The 22,067-nt window shown below is 32.8% G+C and overlaps 1 protein-coding gene across 1 annotated transcript; it reads left to right on the top strand.

Moving 5' to 3' along the window:
- The first annotated feature begins 9,048 nt into the window (after positions 1-9,048).
- Positions 9,049-21,788, top strand: LOC130893249 (membrane-associated progesterone receptor component 2-like). The gene is made up of 3 exons (XM_057799187.1): positions 9,049-9,659; positions 13,079-13,228; positions 18,407-21,788. The coding sequence occupies exons 1-3, from the start codon at positions 9,359-9,361 to the stop codon at positions 18,553-18,555; spliced, it is 600 nt and encodes a 199-aa protein (XP_057655170.1). The 5' UTR covers positions 9,049-9,358; the 3' UTR covers positions 18,556-21,788.
- Positions 21,789-22,067: the final 279 nt, after the last annotated feature.

Here is a 22,067-nt window from a genome sequence, read left to right as displayed (position 1 = left end):
AGACAGTTTTACCAACTCTCATAAGTATGCTTACAACCATAGATGAACCACATTCTACTCATAACTCTCTTCGATGAGAACTGCCAGCTTAACTCTTCTACCAACCACAAGCATTTTGATGCATCCATAAATCAACCACATGGTTAGACTCACAGAACATATCCAGGTTAAATTGACAATTTACAGTATGAAAATATTATTTCCTTCCAGCACCCCCTCTGAATTAAAAGCACCACCTCGAAAATTTTAAATAGGAAAGGGTGTCGTGTGGCACTTGCGTCTCGGGGCAAGAGCCAGGGAGCCTGAATCGGGTGGCGCCGGCAGTTGTCGGTACCTGTCGGCTCAGATCTGTCTGGCGCGCACTCACTCAAATGAAAGGAGGTACGGCTGGTTGTCTGCGTGCAGGGGACTTTGACACTTTTTGACTTGAAAATTATTTCCCTTCACATTTTATGCAGACTTAGGACTGCCATCCTAAGTAACATATTACTTTGCAGGAGGTATTTTTAAAAATTTTTTTTGTTTGGTTTTTATCCAATTTTATAAGAAAATTAACAACTGGTCGTGTAAAAAATGAACACTAAAAGTCGTCACAAACCAAATTTATTCTTAGCATTACAGGGTGTTTTATTGAAAAATAGCGTTCAAAAAACATATCACCCTATGAATGCCCATTGCAGTTTGATGGCAAGCCACATAAAAACTTCTGGTAAATCCTAATTTACGTTTGTTGATTACTATTGTACTTTTGCGATAGTAAATTGAATGCAATGGTTTCTCGTTCTGTCAGAGTCGGTAGTTAAATGTATGAGGCATTTCTTTTGTGGATTTTTTTGGTTGACTTGAATTTTCTTTGGGGTTCAATTTTCCTCTTCTTACTGTTTTGGTCCCTCTAAATTACATTGTGCGGCCTCTATTGTTGATTTGCATGTTATCACTGCGCGTGAAAGCAGATTGCAAGCAATCTGGTGCGTTTCATCGCTCGATTCACTAGAAGTCAAAAGTGCCCTTATTTGGTCAAGAATCATTTCGCTCCATTTACTTTTGTCATTAACTGGTTTTGAGGGGTTGCAAATTTCCAAGTCTTCAATTATGGTTTCCTCCAATTCTTGAGTTTCAGAGCATTCATGAATGATCAAATTGCACGGCAAATCTTCGCCATCGGGTGAGATTCTTGGTGTGGTAGCATTTTCAAATATTAATTTCTGATTCAGGCAATGAATATGTTTACACAAATTGAACTTTATGGACGAATCATGGCAAGAACACGTAAAAGCATGGATGCAGATTTTACATTCGACGCATTTTAATTCGCATTTACACTGGAAATCACTTATTGACTTATTGGGATCAAGTTCCAGTGATTTCGTGTGACGTTGGCGGATCATGGAAATTTTTTTGGTTAGTTTGCCTTTATTGAGGGTAATTAGTTGGTCAAATAATTGGTTTCTCAAAAATCTCATCAACGCGTGTATGGCTATATCGAGTCTTTTAGGCTTTGATCCTTTTAGGTAAATATGCTTTACTATCCCGTGCATTCTTTCTAAGTGCATAATGTTGGTGTTGAGCCCGAGATTTTGGCGATAACAGTAAGCCCAGCGATTAATTGTGGATTTATATTCCTTCTTGAGATATTCCCCAAAATCTGCGGTCTCAGGGTCGCCTGCGAGACCTTCAATTACTTGGTTAAACATTTCTATAAAAGCATTTTCTTCCCGTTCTTCCATAATACATCTTAACATTTTGTATACTTCAGCTTGCTTGGTTCTTCCACCTCTAACTTTGAGCAAATTCTAGCGCCACGCCCTATCGACGTGCCACGAACAAAACAGGAAGTGTTCCGGAGCTCCCATCACATTTAACCAAGCATTTGAAAATTCTGTGGCCATATCTGACATAAAAATTTTAGTTGACACTTGGGTGTTTATTGCTGCTTTAATATCAGAAAGGAAAACTTCTAACATGCATTGATCACTTCTGTTTGCGAACATAAAAGCACACGGAAATCCTTGATGGTATTGATCCAAAACCATCAATGTAATCATTTCAAACCCGTAAGAATTCATGAGTACCGTCCATGCAAATGAAATAAGCCCCATATTTCAATAACATTTCCCTCTGAACATCGTTCATCAAAATTAGTACAAAATCTTCCTCTTTTAATTTTTCAGTGCTAATCCCTTGAGGTTTATAAAAAACTACAATACTCCCAGATTGTTGCATCTCGAGAACCCAAGAATGTACGCTCGTACTATCATTCCCATGTCGGACAGCCGTTGCTTGCAAATGATAACCCTTGTTATATTATGCAAGTCTTTGCGCGATAATAAATGTCGGCGCTCTATATCTTTAGTATTCAAAGTTCTCACCGCATCCAGAATGTGGTCGTAAGGGATGTTCTGTGCAATTTTTTTAGCTAGTTCCTCGCGTTCCGAATTATTGAGTCTTAATCGACCCAACTCGTTTTGGTGGCCCACGTGAACATCTCGGAAAACGACATGGACTTCGCCCGTTTTTTGAATGAAGCCACAATTTTTGCTGGACAATGCGCTCCGATTTTATTCGAATCTGTTACTTTGATGTGTCTGTCAGTTCCGCGAGATTTGAAAACACCGTCACGGAAACACTGAAATGTCCTTTTTTCAATGTTCTCGGCAGTTGAGTATGACCCGTATTGTTTTACGAACATACTGCGATCGGCACTTTCAGTTTCAACTTTCCATTTTTGGAATTCATCCGCACTAGCAAAATTCAATTCGCGAGTTTTGTCTGTCAGGTCATGTTGGAGCAAATAATGTTGGAACATATTGCTCCGTTTCTCACACGAAAAATTACACATAGCACAATTTATTGCAGGAGGGTTTTTGTGGGCTTTATCCTCGTGTTCTTTAAATTTATCACCTCTTCCCGTTGAAAAATTACACTTATTACACTTGAATTTATTAGCCGATTCACCCCCATGAATTGTTTTTATATACCGGAGCAAATTTTTATTCGCGGAGAATGATTTTTCACAAATGTGACAAATATTATCCATTTTCGAAATTGTTAGTCAAGAATTACTAGAACTCGAGAAATGTTCCTCTGTGCGCGACGGTCACTAGAGAACTGACCTTCCCAGGGTCAAGTGGTCTGTTAATGAAAAATAACAGATTATAAAATTAACAGATTTTTAGACTGTGAGCGCTTCTCATTTAAATGAATGCGCGCCAGACAGAGCTTGGCCGCCAGTTACCAATGGCTGTCGCGCCAACTGTCTCCAAAATTGACATCACCGCCCAGTAAGAAAAATTCAAGTCAACCGGAAAAATCCACCAAAGAAATGCCTCATCCATTGTACTACCACCTCTGACAGAACGAAAAACCATTACATTCAATTTACTATCGCAAGCGTTTCAGGTTAGCTTTGATATTATTATTTAAATAAAACACGATTAGTTTGAGAACACGTTTTACTTCGATCTTCTATATGTTCTAACCTAACTATCTAAGGGCCCCGCTTCCCAACTGTCACTTGCCAGATGACCATAGAACATTCAAGCTAGTACATGGCACTGTGAAGTGTCATATACGTAACATCTCCCCTTTTTGGACTTATATTGAAATAATTGAAATACTAACTAACTAACTAATACTATTAACTAGACATGAAACTAATAATAATATTTTTCCGCTATGTATAATAGTCTCTTAACCTATTTGGTACATTGACGACCCGACCTGATCTTGTGCATTTGCTATTTGCTTCCTTGACACTTGTACATTCATTTGCCGTTTTATTATTATTAGTTCCACAATCGTTTTCATTATATACATCAGTGCTATTAGACAAACAAGTGTTCTCACTTTATTCATCAGCACTACTAGGTTTACAGTTTATGTTTATATTTTCGTTGTTGTTTGACGCATTTATAACCGTTGGATTTTTTGTATTTTTTAGAAAGGAAGAATTTCTTTCATAAACTCTGCCATTTTCATCACTCACCAAGTATGATCGTGGAGAATTAGTATTTGATAAGACTTTTCCCGGTGTCCAATACCCATCCTTCTTCAATTTAAATAGTATATCTTGATTTTCGTTAAAATCTGAGCTGCTACGTGCAGATTTATCATGATAGCTTTTTACTGACAACTTTCTTTCTACTTTTTTCCCATACTCGTTAGTGGTTTTGGGTTCCAATAATCTGTTGGATATAGGCAAACCTGTTCTTAGTAACCTACTTTGTAATAACTCTGAAGGTGAGGCCTCAAGACCACATAGTGGTGTAACTCTGTAATTCAACAAATGAACAAATATTTCGTCTTCATTGTTACACTTTTTAAATAACTGTTTACATATGTGTAAGGCTTTTTCAGCCAACCCATTCGATCTTGGGTACCTGGGACTCGTAAAAACGCATTGTATATTGTATTGATTACAAAATTCTTTAAATTTAAAGCTGTTGTAGGGATTGTTATCAGATATAAACTTTGCAGGTAACCCAAAATTAGAAAATATTACTTTTAATTGTTTTAAGATTTCATCTATACTTTTTCTTTGTATTTCTTTCAATTCAATCCAATTGCTGTAGTAATCAACTACAACTAAATAATATTTTGATGCATATTCTAATATATCAGACCCCACTATCTCAAATGGATATTTAGGTACCTCGTGCGGTATTAGCGGTTCTTTTATTTTATTTCTGCTGAATTTCTCATATGCGACACCTTGAAATAAAATTTTCAATATCAGTTATTATACCCGGCCAGTATAATATTTTCCTTGCCCACTTCTTTGTTTTTTCCATACCAAAATGAGATTTATGTAGCTCTCTAGTCATATGATTTTGTAGTTTTTTGGGTATGCAAATTCGCTCATTGAAAAATAAAATTCCATGGCGAACCAGTAGATCGTCTTTTATTTTATAATACTGCTTTAGTTCAGTGTTATCTAATACTTTTTTATCTGGCCAACCTTTAATGCAATATTCAGTAACTTTTTTAAGAGTACTATCATACAAAGTTTCCTTGCTTACCTCAGCTAATCGTCTATTTGTAATGGGTCTTTCAATGTCAATTGTATGCACAACCTCTTCCATTTCACAATCTTCATTTACTTTGTCTTTTATGAATGACCTACTTAAAAGATCAGCTACATACATCTTTGAACCTGGTATGTACTCAACTTCGAAATTATATTTTAAGATTTTCAAGCGCATTCTCTGTAGTCTGGACGTAATTTTATTAATATCTTTTTGCTGAATGCCAATTATTGGCTTGTGATCGGTTTGTACTGTTATCTTATTACCGTAAACAAACGGATGAAACTTAATTAGACTAAAACAAATTGATAAATACTCCTTTTCTATTTGTGCGTACCTTGTCTCGGTTTCAGTAAGACGTCTTGAGCAAAATGCTATGGGTTGACCTCCTTGCATAAGGCACCCTCCCACTCCATACTGGGAACTATCACTTTGTATTGTAATAGGTAAGTTTGGGTTAAATATTTTAAGGGTTGGTAAATTACCTATAACTTTTTTCAGATTGCTAAATGTATTATCATGATTAGCAGTCCACAAGAAATTTACGTTATTTTTTATTAAACCTCTTAGAGGTGCTACTATTTCTGACATCTTTGGTATAAATTTCGTCAAGTAATTTACCATGCCCAGAATTCTCAGCAATTCTTTTTTATTTTTTGGCGCTTCTAAAGCCATTATTGCCTCTACATATGAATTATCTGGTTTTATCCCATCTTTGGAATAAACCTGCCCCAAGTATTTTACTTCCTTTACTTTGTATTGTAACTTGTTAGCATTAAATTTTACATTAAACTGTTTAGCTCTCTCTAGTACTTTATTCATTATCAAATCATGTTCTCTTTCGTCTTTACCAGCAATTATTAAGTCATCAAAATATATTGGGATATTTAAATCTCCGAAAATTCTTTCATTTACTCGTTGGAAAACTTCTTGACTACATGATAGACCAAAACATAACCTCTTAAAACGATATTTACCGAATGGTGTTATAAATGTGCATAATTTTTGGCTATCTTTGACCAATCCTATGTGACAGAAGGCATCTGACATGTCTATCACACTGTAGATACTTTTCCCTCTTAATTTTAAGCCTATTTCTTCTGTTGTTGGTATAGGATGCCTATCTATACAAATATACTTATTTAAATGTATAGGGTCTAAACAGATTCTTAACTTGTCTGAATTAGGTTTTTCGACACAAACTATATTACTTACCCATTCTGAAGGTTTATCGACCTTCTCAATTATCTCTTTGTCTACTAACTCATCCAAAGTATTTTTTAGCTTTCCTTTAATTTTTTCAGCGACTCTTCTGCAATTACTTACAACTGGTTTGTAACCCTCTTTTAACAAAATCCTATATTTAAACGGAACTTTACCAGTACCTTCAAACAACTTTTTATTCTGATTAATGAAATTTTCTTTAGGATCTCTTTTATTATTTAAGTTAACTTCATCCAGCTTGCATATTATATTTAATTTTACACAGGTTTTTAATCCAAGAATAGGTTTGCCTCGTATATCTACAACCAAGAATTTTACATTTTGAATATTATTTTTAATTAAACATTTTAAGATTATACTTCCTACAACTCTGATTTTATTGTCGCCATAGGCTATAATACTTTGCTCTGAATGTATTATGTCATTCTCCCTTTCTAATTTTTTTATATAACTTATTGGAAGTACATTACAATGAGCTCCAGAATCAACCTTAAACTTAATTACACTCTTATCAATACATACATTTTCTGTCCAAATTTTTTCAAGTTCTGAATTATCATTCTCATAAATGTTGAATACAGTTAGATTGTTAATAACAAAATCTTCATCACTCGAATCATTTTCATCAACAACATTTACATGTTGATTACTATTTATATTTCTATTGTGACTGTTAAAATATTTACCTTTGTTCTTATTTATCTTACTGTTACTAAAGTTATCTTTTTTATTGTATCCTGTTTTGCATCCTACAGCAAAATGTCCTTCCAGTCCACACTTAGCGCAGTTTTTTCCAAAAGCAAAACACTTGCCTTTGGTGTGTCTTCTGCCACATTTCAAGCAACTGTACTCTCTTCCGTTATTATTGCCACTGTCGCTAGTACTAGGGTTACCTTGGCTAGTACTAGGGTTACCTTTACTTTATCCTCTTCTTCGAATTAAATTCACTTCTTCCTTGTTTAAATCTTTTGCTTGAAGATTAGTAGCTTCTGTTGTTCTACAAGTGCTTTCTGCAGTTTCCAGATTTAAATTATTTATTCCCAACAGTTTTTCTTGCAAATTATGATCTTGGACCCCTAAAATTATTCTATCTCTTATAAGACTATCTTCTTGAGTTCCAAAATTGCACGATTCAGCTAATAATTTCAAGTCTTTTATAAAATGATCCATGCTTTCTCCCTCTGCCTGATTTCTTGAGAAAAATTTGAAACGATCAAACGTTTCATTATTGCGTGGTTTACAATAATTATCAAAAGCTGCTATGACTTCTTTGTAATTTCCTTTTTGATCTTCTGATAGACTTAATGTGCTGAATACTTCTATAGCCTCCTCACCAGCGGAGTTTAAAAACAAAGCGATTTTGCGTTCATCTGACTTTCCACTTAAATCGGTTGCTTTTAAGTAAATTTCGAAATGTTGTTTAAACTTCTCATAATTTTTATGAAGGTTTTGATCAAATAAAAGATTTGATGGCGGTTTAAATCCGCTTGAATCCATATTAAAATCTTATTCTCAACTAAAGTTCTGTATTTTATATTTATTAAACTCACTCTTCTTATTAATTCACACCTGACACCATGTTTCAGGTTAGCTTTGATATTATTATTTAAATAAAACACGATTAGTTTGAGAACACGTTTTACTTCGATCTTCTATATGTTCTAACCTAACTATCTAAGGCCCCCGCTTCCCAACTGTCACTTGCCAGATGACCATAGAACATTCAAGCTAGTACATGGCACTGTGAAGTGTCATATACGTAACAGCAAGAGCACAATGGTAATCAACAAACGTAAATTAGACTTTATTTTTTGAACGCTATTTTTTCAATAAAACACCCTATAATGCCAAGAATAAAGGTTTGTAACAACTCTTAATGCTTGTAACAACTTTTAAATTTGTTAATTTTCTCATAAAAATGAATAAAAATGTGAAGTCTGAATAAAATGTGAGGGGAAATCATTTTGAACTCAAAAAGTTTTCAAATCCCCTGTACGCAGACAACCAGCGTTACCCCCTTTGATTTGAGTGAGTGCGCGCCAGACAGATCTGAGCCGACAGGTACCGACAACTGCCGGCGCCACCCGATTCAGGCTCCCTGGCTCTTGCCCCGAGACTCAAGTTCGTGTGACACCTTGTTGGAAAGGAATTTCAGTCCTCTATTCAGCAATATAAAGTTTTTTTAGATTTGGTGCAATCATGACTGAAAAAATTAATTTTTAAGTTGTAAAATTTTGATATTGTCTCTATCACAAATGAAATGTTCAAATAATCGAAGCGATTTTGGAATTCTCGTACAACATTTTATATGACCTCAGAGGTTATTTGTGCACATTCATATAAAATTGTAAACTCAACTTCTCTTTAATTCACTAGTTCTGCAGTGAAGAGTAAGTTGAAGTTTTAATTGAAGACAAAGGCACCATCTAAAAACACAGACATTGGAATTACAATTCCCTAGTACCCTGATTCTTTAAGCTACTATAATTTAGAATACAGTCTTTATAAATATAAAGCAGGATTCCTTTAATAGATATTTCGTTTTTTCTAAATAGTTATTTGAAGGTTTAAACGGTTTTCTCTCTTCCTTTAAGTAAAATAAATAGCAAACGCGGTCCTCACTTCAGTTCACTGCGCCAGAGCAGCAACTCTCGAGTTTTTGACTTTTTTCTTCACACAAAAGAATTTTTTTGTTTTACTTCTCCGATATCTGTTCTATTCGTGTATTGAATGAAATTTTCACTTCAATTATGTTTTATTTTTGAATCATGTATAATGTCAAATAAATGAAAATTATTCCACCAGATGTCCTGGTAATCGAAAAATCGACACGTATTCACATATCGAAAGTGATCACAATAACTACATCGAGTATATAATCTTTGACTCTACCATACAAAATGTTCACGCCGAGTGAGTGTAACAGTCGATTTATAGAAATATATAGTTTGTAGCGATACGGATTCGTGACTAAGTGTTGGGGTTTTTTTTCATATCAAGACACAACCCCTGTAAAATTTGAAGTGTGTTATCAAACACCCAAACACAGAACACATTCCACATCCAAAGTTGTCAATCTGTTAAATTCTAAACTATACGCAAATATATACATGGCGGAATCAGCGGTGTCACCGGGAATATTAACCCATATATTTCTGGAAATAATACACAGTCCACTGAATATTGTCCTCGTAGCTTTAATAGTGTTTTTAGTGTATAAAATATTCAAAAGTCGCAATAGTAGTGCTCCCATTACGTCAGCGGCCTCATCATTACCCAAACTTAAGAAAAGGGACTTTACCGTAGAAGAGTTAAAAAAATACGATGGTAATCAAGAGGACGGCAGAGTTTTGGTTGCTGTAAATGGAAATGTGTACGACGTTACGAAAGGGAAACGATTTTATGGTCCAGGTAAGTTTTTTCTTTTTAAAATATTGGTGATGTCATTTGGTATGAAGAGTATGCAGAAAGTATAATTGTTATTTTTTTTTTGACGGATGCTCAAATGAACATTTTATATAAGCGCATTCTAATTTCTTTGAGAAAAAAATTTATATGAAATATATAATATCTGCAAAGGTAGAATTCCAGCTGTAAAATAACAGTGACTTCTTCTTTATTGGCAAACGTTCTATAAATATTTATTACTATGTATAATTTCCTTGCTATTTTCAAGTATTTATGATAATGTTGATACTAAAAGAATAACCCATCCACATTATATTAAAATTAATTATCGTACAATGCTTAATAAAAATAATGGATGAAGTAATTCTATTTAAAGATCATATTTGCAGTGAACTAATACTATTTACTAACTGTTTTGATTCAATTTAATACAAATTTGAATGTTTTCAAATTAAAAATTCTCTATGACTGAGATACTGAACCTAAAATTAATTATTGTGCATTTACTTAAGATTATAGTTAGGATATTTCTATATGAATATGCCCCTAAAGGTAGCCATTTGAGTCTGGCAATCTTGACTTCTGTCACCAGGCTGGTCTTCATAGAACCAGTAGTGCTCGGTGTTTGTACAGCCCTCAACACTTTATTCCCCCCTTTCACATGTTCTCTTATTTCCATCAAGTTGTCACTAGTTATCCCAGGTACATTTTCGAACTTATACTTACTGGCTTACTTCAAAAGCCATTGGGAGAGTTCTTCTGTTTCTTCACAAAACCATGTATTTTATTTTGGACAGGATTCCTCCTCCAGCTGCTCAAAGCTTTCGTTCAGTTCATGCTTCCTTCATGTCATCAGCATAGGCCAGGTACTGCACTGTTCTGTTGAGTAGAATTCCTTCTCTATTATCTTCAATATTTCTGATGACTCATTATAGTGTTAGGTTGAAAAAGATACTTGAGACCTTGTCCTATTTGGAATTTTTCTGCTATCATCACTTGGCTCTTGGTCTCATTTAACTCACAGTACTTTTTTATGAACGTTTTGCCACATGGCTAATGTAAAATCTGAACAGCCTAGTGGTTAGGCCGCAGACTTCTTACTTGAGTTTGCAGTTCACATCTCAGGGGAAAAACTTTCTTTTAATTTTCTTGTCTCTCCAATTTTAAACAATTAAACTTATCAATGCTTTAAAAAGAATTGTACAATTTTATGGATTTTATTCATAATATACACAATATTTATATAATAAGCTAAATAATGATTCTCAATGGCTTAGAGGTCATAACAGTCAAACCTCAAAACCAATGGCAAAACAAAAATGTCATATTTACTCATAATTGTTTTAAAACCATTTTTATAAATTTGATCGAGCTATTACCTATTTATTAATAGAAAAAGTAATGTATATGTGTGTGAAAAGAAATTAAAGCTAAAACTATTACTAGTTTAAGCTTATAGGCAATGGTGTAAAAAGTTGAGCTAATGTAGTGATGTTTCAGTGGTGGAGAAATATATAGATGAATGTAGTTTTTTAAAGAAATATATCAAGGTTTATATATATATATATATATATATATATATATATATATATATATATATATTTCCCAAATTCGATTTTTTTTCTGCAAACGCCCCTCAAATTTTTAGGTTATGATCTAAAAAAATATCAGACCCAAACCAGCTCTTAATATTCACATTAACCCCCGCCTAAATTATAATACATTTCCCATTTAAGTAACATGGGATTTTTGCACTTTTTGCAGTTAATTTTTTTCCACTGTAACAAATGTAGCCCTTTCAGAAACTCAAAATATCCTCGTTTTTCTTTTTTGATTAACTCAGATGAAAGATTTTGCAATTCTCGATATGCTTCTAGTTTTGCGCTGAAGCTGGAGGGTTACTTACTCAAACTGTTTTTCATATAGAGACAAGCTGGAAAGTAAAGTTTACTTTTTCTTCAATATCTATTAAATAGTACAAATTTCTCATTTCTTAGACCTTTTGATATGTTTATGCTTCTAAATGTTCTTGATGTTTCTCTTTCTGTTTCAAAATTAGTTTTTTTTTAAATATTTTTTTAAAAGAAAGATAAATATTGACGTAGCGAAATTTGTCTTCATCTAATCCTTTGAAATCCCGAAATGTTACATATTTCTGAAGATTCTTTGTAACTGGTAGGTTAACCTCACAATACGTCAACTTATGATCACTGATACCATCAGCTTTGAGGGTGCCAGCAGAAGCTACAATATGGGGGTGACTTATGAAAATAGGATTCAACAAAGTTAAATTATTTGCAGTTACAATCGGCGTAATCACTGGTGAAAAATCAATGTTTAAATGTCCCATAATTGTTATATTTGCCCCGTCTCTTGTAAATTGGGCTTCATCTGTGAATAGTGTCATGTACAGTTTTGGTCGATGATTGTTAATCCATTTAAAAAATTCCTACCTATATAGAACCATTCGAATATGATATGGGTACAGATGAATTTTTTGTGAGACTCTACTCACTTATGATCAAATAACATCAAGTTCTCGACTTACTATATTATAATATATAATATATAATAATTATCCACTAATACTCAACTAACTTGAATAATTTATTTAAACACACCGTTTACTTGTCTATCCTGATGTGTTCCAGATGACATCAGATTATATACTAACTCTCACTGCTAAACAAGCCCGAATTTATACTATAAAGGAATTTCTATAATTCTAGAAAGTAAACAAACAAACAAATAAATAAAAAGGCCTTCCTAGAAATAAGCATTAAGTTTTGTATATTGTCAAAGGTCAATGACCTGTGAATATTGAGTTGAGATTTGTAATTTCATGTCTTGGATTGTTTGGGGCGATAGGTGGTTAAGGTCATTCGGGGTATTAAGTAAGGGAATGTGAATATCAATAACCGGTCGCCCAACATATTATACAGGGTATGTCGAAAAACTATTAATGCCAACGAAAGTCATTATTAGGTGAAATACTCAATACGAATCCCTAAATTGATTTCCCCAAAGCCGATCCTGGAATTTCCAAATTTAGTTAATACTAATCGAATGATTGATAATGTGTACTTGCATCAAGAAATAAAAATCAAATGAGCTGTGTAAACACTATAATGAAATTTATGGCCAATTTCACAAATTACCCTGTAAATTGAAGAAAAGTAGACACTTTTTAGTGCCTTATGATATCCTCCCCGATGGCTCTATATATGGTAAAAGTATGTAAAGGGAATAAAACTAAAATTTGAGTCGTATTTAAGCTGATATTAAAATTAAAAAAATTAAAAATATAACAATGTTTTATTAAAGTGTTTCCATACATTCTGGAACTATGTCGAGTATAAGGTCAATTTATTATAATAAATTAGAGTATAATAAAAAAAATAAGTAAATAAAATTCGCTCTAGGTGGTCCGTATGCAGCATTCGGAGGTAAAGATGCTTCTAGAGGGCTGGCAACTTTTAATGTCGCAGCTGCTGGTGAAGGATATGACGATTTGAGTGATTTAAGCACTATGGAAATGGATTCGATTAGAGAATGGGAGTCACAATTCAAAGGTAAATTGCAACCTAATTTAATTTATTGACAACAGAAGTTTCGGTCTTAGAGGATTCTGATTTTTTCGAAATAAAAACGTAACTGCTAAATTATACATTGTAATTTTTTAGTAGTTGATAATATAATCTAAAACCAATGAAAAATCGTTTAGTGAAAATTGTAATTACTTATCTATGACTGTTTAAACTATTATTGAAAAAAAGAATGTCGGTGATTTTTGCTTTAACGGATGCCATATGGATTTTTATTATCCAATGAATAGAACTGGTTTCATCTGTTAACAAAATTTATCGAGAAGAGCTCGGTATTTACTTTACTCACTTTACTTAAACTACATCTGGGTGTGAGCCTTTGTATCCTCGACAATTCGACTCCAAACTGGTCTCTCCTTCCTCATTCTCTCACATTCCTTGCTAGTAAGTCTTTGTTAACTTGATCAGTGCATTTGATACATACAGACCCTGTATCAGATGGACAGGGTCTGCAAGAAGGTTGCAACGGCTAGGACACTACGGACGAATGGACGAAGACAGGCTCTTGAAACGAGTTGCATGGAAAATACCAGAGGGCGAGAGGAGTAGACCAAAAAACGGTGGAGGGACAGAAAAACATACAGATCTGGAGAGAAAAAGCAAAGTAATTGCAATTTCTCATCGCTTCTTTCGGTCCCTTGCTTTTTCTCTCCAGCTCTAGATGTTTGACTTCGTCCATTCGTTCTAACCTTGTCTTGTCTTATCTATAAACTCATTGAAAAGTGTGTAAATTTCATTGTTTGTCGGCTTTCCTCCAAAAATTCTTCTTAGTATATTTCCAATTTATGTATTGGTTTCTTCGTCATTATCCAGGTTTCAGAGGCGTATGTCAGGGTGGGTCTCAAAATTGTCTTATATATTCGAACTTTTGTAGATATGAATATCTCTTTTGATGTTAATATTCTTCTGCTCCTTGCACAGCTGTTACTTCTGGCAATTCTTAGTTCGATTTCCTTGTTTTCTTGGCCTTTATTATCCAGTGGTAGACACCAAATATATAAAATTTTCCCATCATGTTTTGTCTTGTTTAAAGGCTGATAAATATATCGACGACTACATTGGAGCCAAATTTATCTCCATGTATGAAAATGCAAGGTCGTACACTGACAAATCGTGTAAGATAATATTGTAGAAATCGTAAAGGTAAATCGTATCATAATGCTTCTTATGCGCTTTTCGCGTTTTCCGTTTACATTTTTTTTTTAGATAGAATAGAAATTTCGATATTCTCTGCTGATACTCGTTCAGCTAGCAAGGCACTTAACTGAAAGTGTATAATCTGTTTTCCCAATCAACCTGTTTTCAAACAATGGTTTTCCTCGCTGGACAAGTGTTAACAGGGAATCTCAGTTTTTGAATTTTATAAAAAAAAAAGATTTTAAATGATCATACATGGAAAACGCGAAGAGCACATAAAAAGCGCTCAGTACAATTTGCATTTCGATACGAGTCGTTTCTGATATAATGGCGTCTGCTACTAGACACGAATGGGCAGAATCGTCCAAATTTCCTATTTTAGAAAAAAGGCCAAAAATTCTGGGGCAAGAATTTGACTAGCACGTAATTTATCAAGATATGTTTCTGGCTTGTCTAGCGTAGGTGGAAATTTGTAAATTTTAATGTTTTCAGAAAAAAATAATTAAGTTAAGCGCATTCTAAATGTTGTTTTTCTAGAAAATCTATAAGAGCACGAAATTTTTAAATCTAGCACATATAAAGCACTTAATTCCTGAATATATCTTATACAGTTCCTGAAAATTAGCTCTGCTAGCTCAACCTACTTAACCAAAAGTGTGTTTTTCATCATTTTCATCAAAGAAATTTTTCCTCCGTATTATATATTTCATGAAGAAGTTTTGTAACTAGGAATTTCCTTTTAATAATCAAACTAATGTACATAAACTAATAATACTCCAATGATTTTGTTTATTGATAAATAGTACTTCCAAAATAACTAATTTACATCCGCATTATGATAAATATATTAGTGTCAGGGTTAATAGGTGCAAATTCAACCTTTGTACTGAATCGTTCGAGTTTGTATGCGCATAATCGACTACTAAATTAAACATAAACTTGAACTTGGTACACCATATTTTTGAATTGTATAAAAATGCTAATGTCGCAATATATGCAGGTTTCATCTTTTGAATGTAGGAATAGCGAGACGCGAAAGTTTCAAGGTTGTTTACAGAAATAAATTTAATGGTACTAAAATTTCTATCCAAACATGTCTACAATTATTACTAAAAAATAATTATAATTAACTAGCTGACTCCTACTGCCTCAATGCATAAATAAAAGACCTAAACTTTTGTATAAAATAACTTAAAAAAACTTAAAACAACCAAAAGGAATCTTTTTTTTTTTATTTAAACAAAAAAATGCTCGGTATGAATGTTTTATTATTATTTTCGATTAATTTCACATGATGTTGCTTATTTACAAAAGAGTTTTGCACATCCCTGCCCTAACATATCTACAAAAACAAAATCTTCACTTCTTAAAGATTTTCTCACGTTCTTGATTAATTATTTTTAAATAACACAAATGACAAATGAGTTTTCTTTGCTACTAGGACCACATAAAATTACTTAATGTTATTTGATATTTAGAATCAAAGTTATTATATTATGTCTTATGATCTAAATTTACGAGACAATAAAATGTGTTGTTGTTTATTCACACTGGTAGAAAAATATTTAAATGTTCTAAATTTATACTTTGACATCAGGTCTGTCTGTATTAATTCTACAAAATAAATGTGAACAAAATATAAATCGATTTTTATTATGCAGATGAAGTAGATCCAGAGGTTAGGCATTTCAAGTGACTTAAATTTCTATTTATTTCTTCAATTTATTATTTCTTGGACCTTTTGATATATTAATGCATCTAAATGTTCTCAACTTTTTAAAGATAAAAATTATTAAAAAAACTATTTTTAAAACAGAAGAGACCTAAAATCAAGAACATTTAAATGCATTAATTTTTATTTATTAGATCAAAAATTCGATGAACTGAGCATTATTGTAAATTAGTATAAAATAAACTTCAGAATTAACTTAATTACATAAAAACTAAACTGTAACAAAACTAAATTATCTCGATACTCCTCATGAGAAAATTTAAGATCTGTTGACCATATATTAAGTTATACAATATGTCTCTTATTTTACGCTAATTTCTACCTTACCTTACCCAAATCAACAAAAACGGCCCAAATTTTCAAAAAATCTACTCAAAGCCCAGTGTATGGACAATAATTATCTATTGTCCTCTTATTCTAATTGGAGGAACCATAGTTACCAAAAAAAATTCATTCTTAGTGGATGCGAAAGACAGAATATCACTCTATCAACCCCCTCGTTAGCCCTCGAATTTTCGAATGAAAACAGTAATCATATTATTGCGACCACGTTATTTATTTATATTTTATGTTAATAAATAGTTTTCACAAAGTTGTGAATTAAGTTATTTAACTAGTACAATCCTAATAAATGTAGATGATATTCTCAAATTTAGACACACTACTAGAGTTTGGCGTCATGATGTGTATAATGAACCATTGTTTTATAGCACATCCGTAGACAAATATATTATGTTTCCTTTCATTTTCAATATTCCATGCCTATTAACATATTGAATATTTTTGTCATTCAATTTTAAATAGATCTTCCAACAAATCAATCAACAATATAAGGATGTTATATTATTGTATTAAATTTTACATACAATAGTAAAAATTTCAGCAATACATAAAAAATTGTTTAGTCATTATGTAGATGGGTAACAACTAACAGTAAACTTTGTTTATTGCAGTAGAACCTCGATAAGATAAAGACCAAGAGCAATGTTAAATAATTTGAGGTTTTTACCTACTAAGGGTTTAAGTTGAAAATTTTCATAAATTTGAAATTGTACTTTATTTAACATTTAAAGGTACATTTATTTGGTCAGATCATGTCGTTTTTTGAAATTTTCCAACTAACCATTGCAAGCTTTAAAATTATAAATTTTCAATGACTTAGCTTAGTATGGTTTTAATTCATAGTGTGCAAAGAGATGCTTCTGGAAGGAAGACTACAAGCTACTGATACATACATACAAATAAGTTAGATTAGTTAAACATTTGGTAAAAAAAGTGTAAGCAATTGAAAATAACAAAGGTCGTCGTTGTTACAACTTTAAGTTACTGAGGTGAGAAGCCCAAATTATTCGATTAAGTTATAGAGGGTTCGTATTTTAAGTAGAAGAGAATTTGGATTCCTATGGGAAAAGAACATAACATTTTATGAATTTATAGAGGTTATTACGTTATCGTTTAAGGTTTAAGTTACCAAGGCTCTACCATATTATAGTTCTTTCAATATCAATTGCATATTATAAAAATGGGTGGAAACCCTTGCCGACAATTTTATAAATTTATTATTTTTATCATTACTTTTAAACATATGTATATTTTATGTGTGAAAGTATTCGTTAAAAGGCAAAACAGATTATTTATTTTTGTAGTATAGAAATGGAAAATGCAAAATCTAATTTGTAGGTATCAATACCTTTACAAAAATTACCTCGCTTAAAGCAACATATTTGGATTTACCTAATTGAAAAAACTACACTGGGTATACATTTCGACGCTCTTCGGCGTATCTAATAGTGAATTCCGGTGGTGATATAATTATTCAACTAAAGAAGCACGGAGGGTGGAAATCCAACACAGTTGCATAGGGTTACATAGACTGCTCAATAAAAAACAAAATGGTGAAAATTTTAACGGGAACAACTAGTTCGACTTTAAGCAAAATTGTAAATGTTCACGATCCTACCAACAATCCAATAAGTACTAATACAACTCATTAAATGTTGCCACTTCAAGTACCAATAGTAATGTAACTTCTTCACCTCAAATTAATAATGCTCACAGTTGTAGTTTTAATATTACTATTACAAAATAAAAATTGATAGAAGTTTTTTCGAATTTTGAGTATCTATATGTAGACAAAATTTTGTATGAAACTCGTCATCCTACTCGTGAAAAAAGTATCACTTTACTCACATGTTGCATTAATAACTATTTTTGTGAGCTGATCACATTTATAGCAATTTTCAAACAAATTTTCTGATAAACTCATTATTTTATAGAAAAATATGACTTTGTTGGGAGGTTGCTGAAACCGGGAGAACAACCAACAAACTATTCCGATGAGGAGGACGAATCGACAAGTACAGGAGATAAAGTTGAAAAGGGAGAAAAAGAGGAGAAGCCAGAAAAAGAGAAAAAAGTAGAATAAAATACTCTACCAATTTTCTCTGTAAAAGGCTGACATGGTTCAAAGACTATTTATATGTGTAAAATTATAAAATAATTCAAGAAAACAAAAAACTAAAATATAATTTTATTTTTCTTTGTATAGCGCTAATAATTGATTAAATATCTTTATCTACATACAATTAAAATTTCTGTTGCTGAGAACTCTAGTATATATTACAATCTCTTTGATACGGATAAGTGTGTTAAATGCCATGGAAATACGAGGTGCGTCCAATATATTTTACTATAGTTTCCCATTTTCCTTAAACGAACAGTCAACTTTATGTTCAAGAAATATTTTCGAAATAAAACTCAAAAGTAAACGCGCCTCGTTATTCCCTGAAATTTTATTTCATATTTGTCGACGAGTATGACTTTGATCTATCCGAATGGTTGTTCCCAATTGAAAGTGGAATTGTCGCCATGTATACTTGCACTAAATGGCAGCCACAACTCTGAACGAGTGTTTATTCCACAATTCTAATCCTTGGAGTGCACGAGACCCCGGCAGGGCCACGGGAGCGCCATCTATTGACCAGTCAAGGCGTCGGCAATGTTATTGATGCGTTTCGAGGAGATAAGATATACCGGAGCATTGCTAATGATTATTGTGTAATGAAGTATGGCTGTATTGAGGGGATATAGTGAGAAATTGACCCATCGGAGAGTGCTTGTGACCCTTTTAAACTACAGTAAGAAGATTAGGACCAGTGACTGAATTAGACGTTTTCCGCATGTAATTTACGACCAAAGAGGCTATGATGAATTAAAAGAGTTTAGAAGCTCACAATTTCCTCCTTGTGTGGAGGTGCTGCCAGAGGAACGTTTCCTCTTGTTCGTCTGGAATCAGGATTTAACTTTTTTATCATATTTTGTCTTAATTTCCGAATGAATAATTCTTGGTTTCAATTTTCTTAAATCATTTTATTTGTGTCACTATACATTTCCATTCGATGAAACAATATACAACTGAATAACGTTTCTTTCTCTCCACTTGATTTCAATTTCTCGACTGCAAAAAAAATTCTCTATTATATTGGTCCTTGTTTTCATCAATCTAGGCTTTTGAAAAGACTAAAAAACTTCACGCGTCCCGCAACTCTTTTTGTCTGATATAATGTATTTATCTGTCTTATGAATACAGTTCACTACTTGAGCAGTTAACCATCTTTCAGTAATTCCTTAGAAGAATTGATAGACGATGGTATGATGTTATAATCACCCTGGTTTGTTTACGAAAAACGCATCAACATTATGGCCGACGGCCAGTTCTCGTATCTGACCGCTAGATGGCGTTAGCGTCACAGGGGCAAAAAATGCAACCCGCATAGCTGGTGACTCCCAAGAATTAGATCGAAACCGGTCGACGGACTTTTATTTTCTGCTTGCAATTGCGAACTATCACAGATGTTTGTTACAGTTAAAACGCATTTTTCGTTAGAACTCGTTTTTAATAGTTAAAACTAGTTTTTGCTTAATAAATTTGTTAAAACTAGAAATACCAATGATATATTTGAATTTCAGATAAAGTTAGTTGCACACCGAGTTTTAGTTGGAACTAGTATTACAAAATTAATTTGGGATTGAAAATAAGATTTATTGAAAAGATCTAAGACACATAAAAACCAAAAAATAATCTAACACTAAAGCAACATTTTAGGGAACGTCAACTCAAATTAGTTGCCAAGATGACAATATTAATTATAACTAGGTAAATAAAATAATCAAAAAAATCAACAGAACAAAACCATAAAATTTCAAAAAAAAAACATTAACACACAATAAAATCTAATCAGTCAAACTTAAAAAACGCATGAAGGATGAAAGATAACCACTTTTCTTGCAGAGACACGTTTTTGTCATACATCCTTTCTTGCACACGCAGCTCATAAATACTTTGGCTGTTCCTATGGCTGCTTCCTTAGCAACAGTTCTCAAAGGTAAATTTACCTAGTTGGAACAAAGGGATTTCTTCCATATTTCGTTTCTATCTTGTGAAAACCCTGATTATCCTTTTCTGTTGTGTTGAAGAGACCGCAGCGTTTTGCACGTAAGGTTTCTCTTCCTAGTACATCCTTCTCCGTGGGACAGAGCAGCATCCACTCAAAAACGATATTCCCAAGAAATCCTTCAGCTCAGCTTCGGAAAATTGATAAATTGATTTCTCTTTTTGAACCAACCGCATATATCGCCGATTGCTTCTCGATTTATTACAGGATTACAGATTACAGATTGTTGAAAAATAACTCGCAAGATTTCCAGCTGAGTCAGCGGTGTGCTCGCATGAGTTACATTATCACCCAATTCTACTGGAACTTGGCCTGTTTAGTTGTGCAGTTTCTTAGGATGCAATTATTTGTCGATTCACATTGGTTACAATTTCGAAATTTTTGTCATGTGGTGGTAATAAGCTTTGCTATAAACAAAGCAGGAATTAACGAAGCAAGCGAACAACGCGCGGACGACCCTGTACTTGTCAAATCATATTACGTCTCGCGACCAATCGGAATAAGGTACGATGATCAGGTGAGTGATACATTTTTAACTGACTCGCTTTGGAGTAACGCGTTTTGTCTAGTAACAACTAGTTTTAACTGATATTCGATTTGAGCATTAGTTAATTCTAGTATTAACAAAGGCGTACATTCAAAACTAGTTCTAACTAGGAATAACGCGTTCTATGTAAAAACTAGTTTTAATTGTAACATGTCTGTATCGACAAAAAAAGGGTCGATCAGCGACACGATGTTCGAAGGGGATGTAATACAATATTCGCCGCGGTAATTAACCAAGAAAGTAGTTTTTTCCTTCGTGGAATGGGTCAGACTTTTGTGCCTGAGCAAAACTGTTAACTTATTAAGAAATTTATTGTATTTATTTATCACTTTTTTTATTGTTTAATTGTTTTTAAATTCAATAGAAATGAATCTGTAACCATGTGTACATCACTTAGGAAGACCTAAGGTTATCGAAATTTCTTACAAATTTGATTAAGTGAACGTTATAATTCCAAAAATTTGCATTTTCTTGTTGATATAGAAAAATTTGGTTTAAATACGAGTTTAATATAGGGCTTGAATAAACAGTAATCGGGGACTTCTGTACAGGTTGGGTATTAGTGTTTTTTGCGTCAATATACTATCTTATATGTATATTATTGTCTTAATATAAATTTTTATGAAAAAAATAAATAAACTGTCTCGATAGTTTAAATAGATATTTTTGTTGCCTCACATTTTCTACATCTAATGTAGACTTATTAACGTATCTCACACCCAACCCATTAACTCCTTTATTCTATTTTTTTTTCATAATTTAGTAACCTCAGCATCCATATTACAATCAAATTCCATCGACGTGGTACTTTTCTATTCAATATCTTACATCATAAAATGTTTCCCCAGAGAATGTACAATAATAATCTTGAAATTTCAAAATTGAAGGTCTAGTGTGGTACGATCTCTGGGCAAAAGATATTGCAAAAAGTGAATG

This window comes from Diorhabda carinulata, chromosome 4 (genome assembly GCF_026250575.1).
Source record: "Diorhabda carinulata isolate Delta chromosome 4, icDioCari1.1, whole genome shotgun sequence".
Lineage (NCBI taxonomy): Eukaryota > Metazoa > Arthropoda > Insecta > Coleoptera > Chrysomelidae > Diorhabda > Diorhabda carinulata.
This window is presented reverse-complemented; position numbering and strand designations above follow the sequence as displayed.

Coding starts and splice junctions, on each gene's coding strand:
- LOC130893249 (XM_057799187.1), top strand. CDS start 9,359: ATGGCGGAATCAGCGGTGTCACCGGGAATATTAACCCATATATTTCTG. Junction 9,660..13,078: donor GAAACGATTTTATGGTCCAG/GTAAGTTTTTTC, acceptor AATTCGCTCTAG/GTGGTCCGTATGCAGCATTC. Junction 13,229..18,406: donor ATGGGAGTCACAATTCAAAG/GTAAATTGCAAC, acceptor ATTATTTTATAG/AAAAATATGACTTTGTTGGG.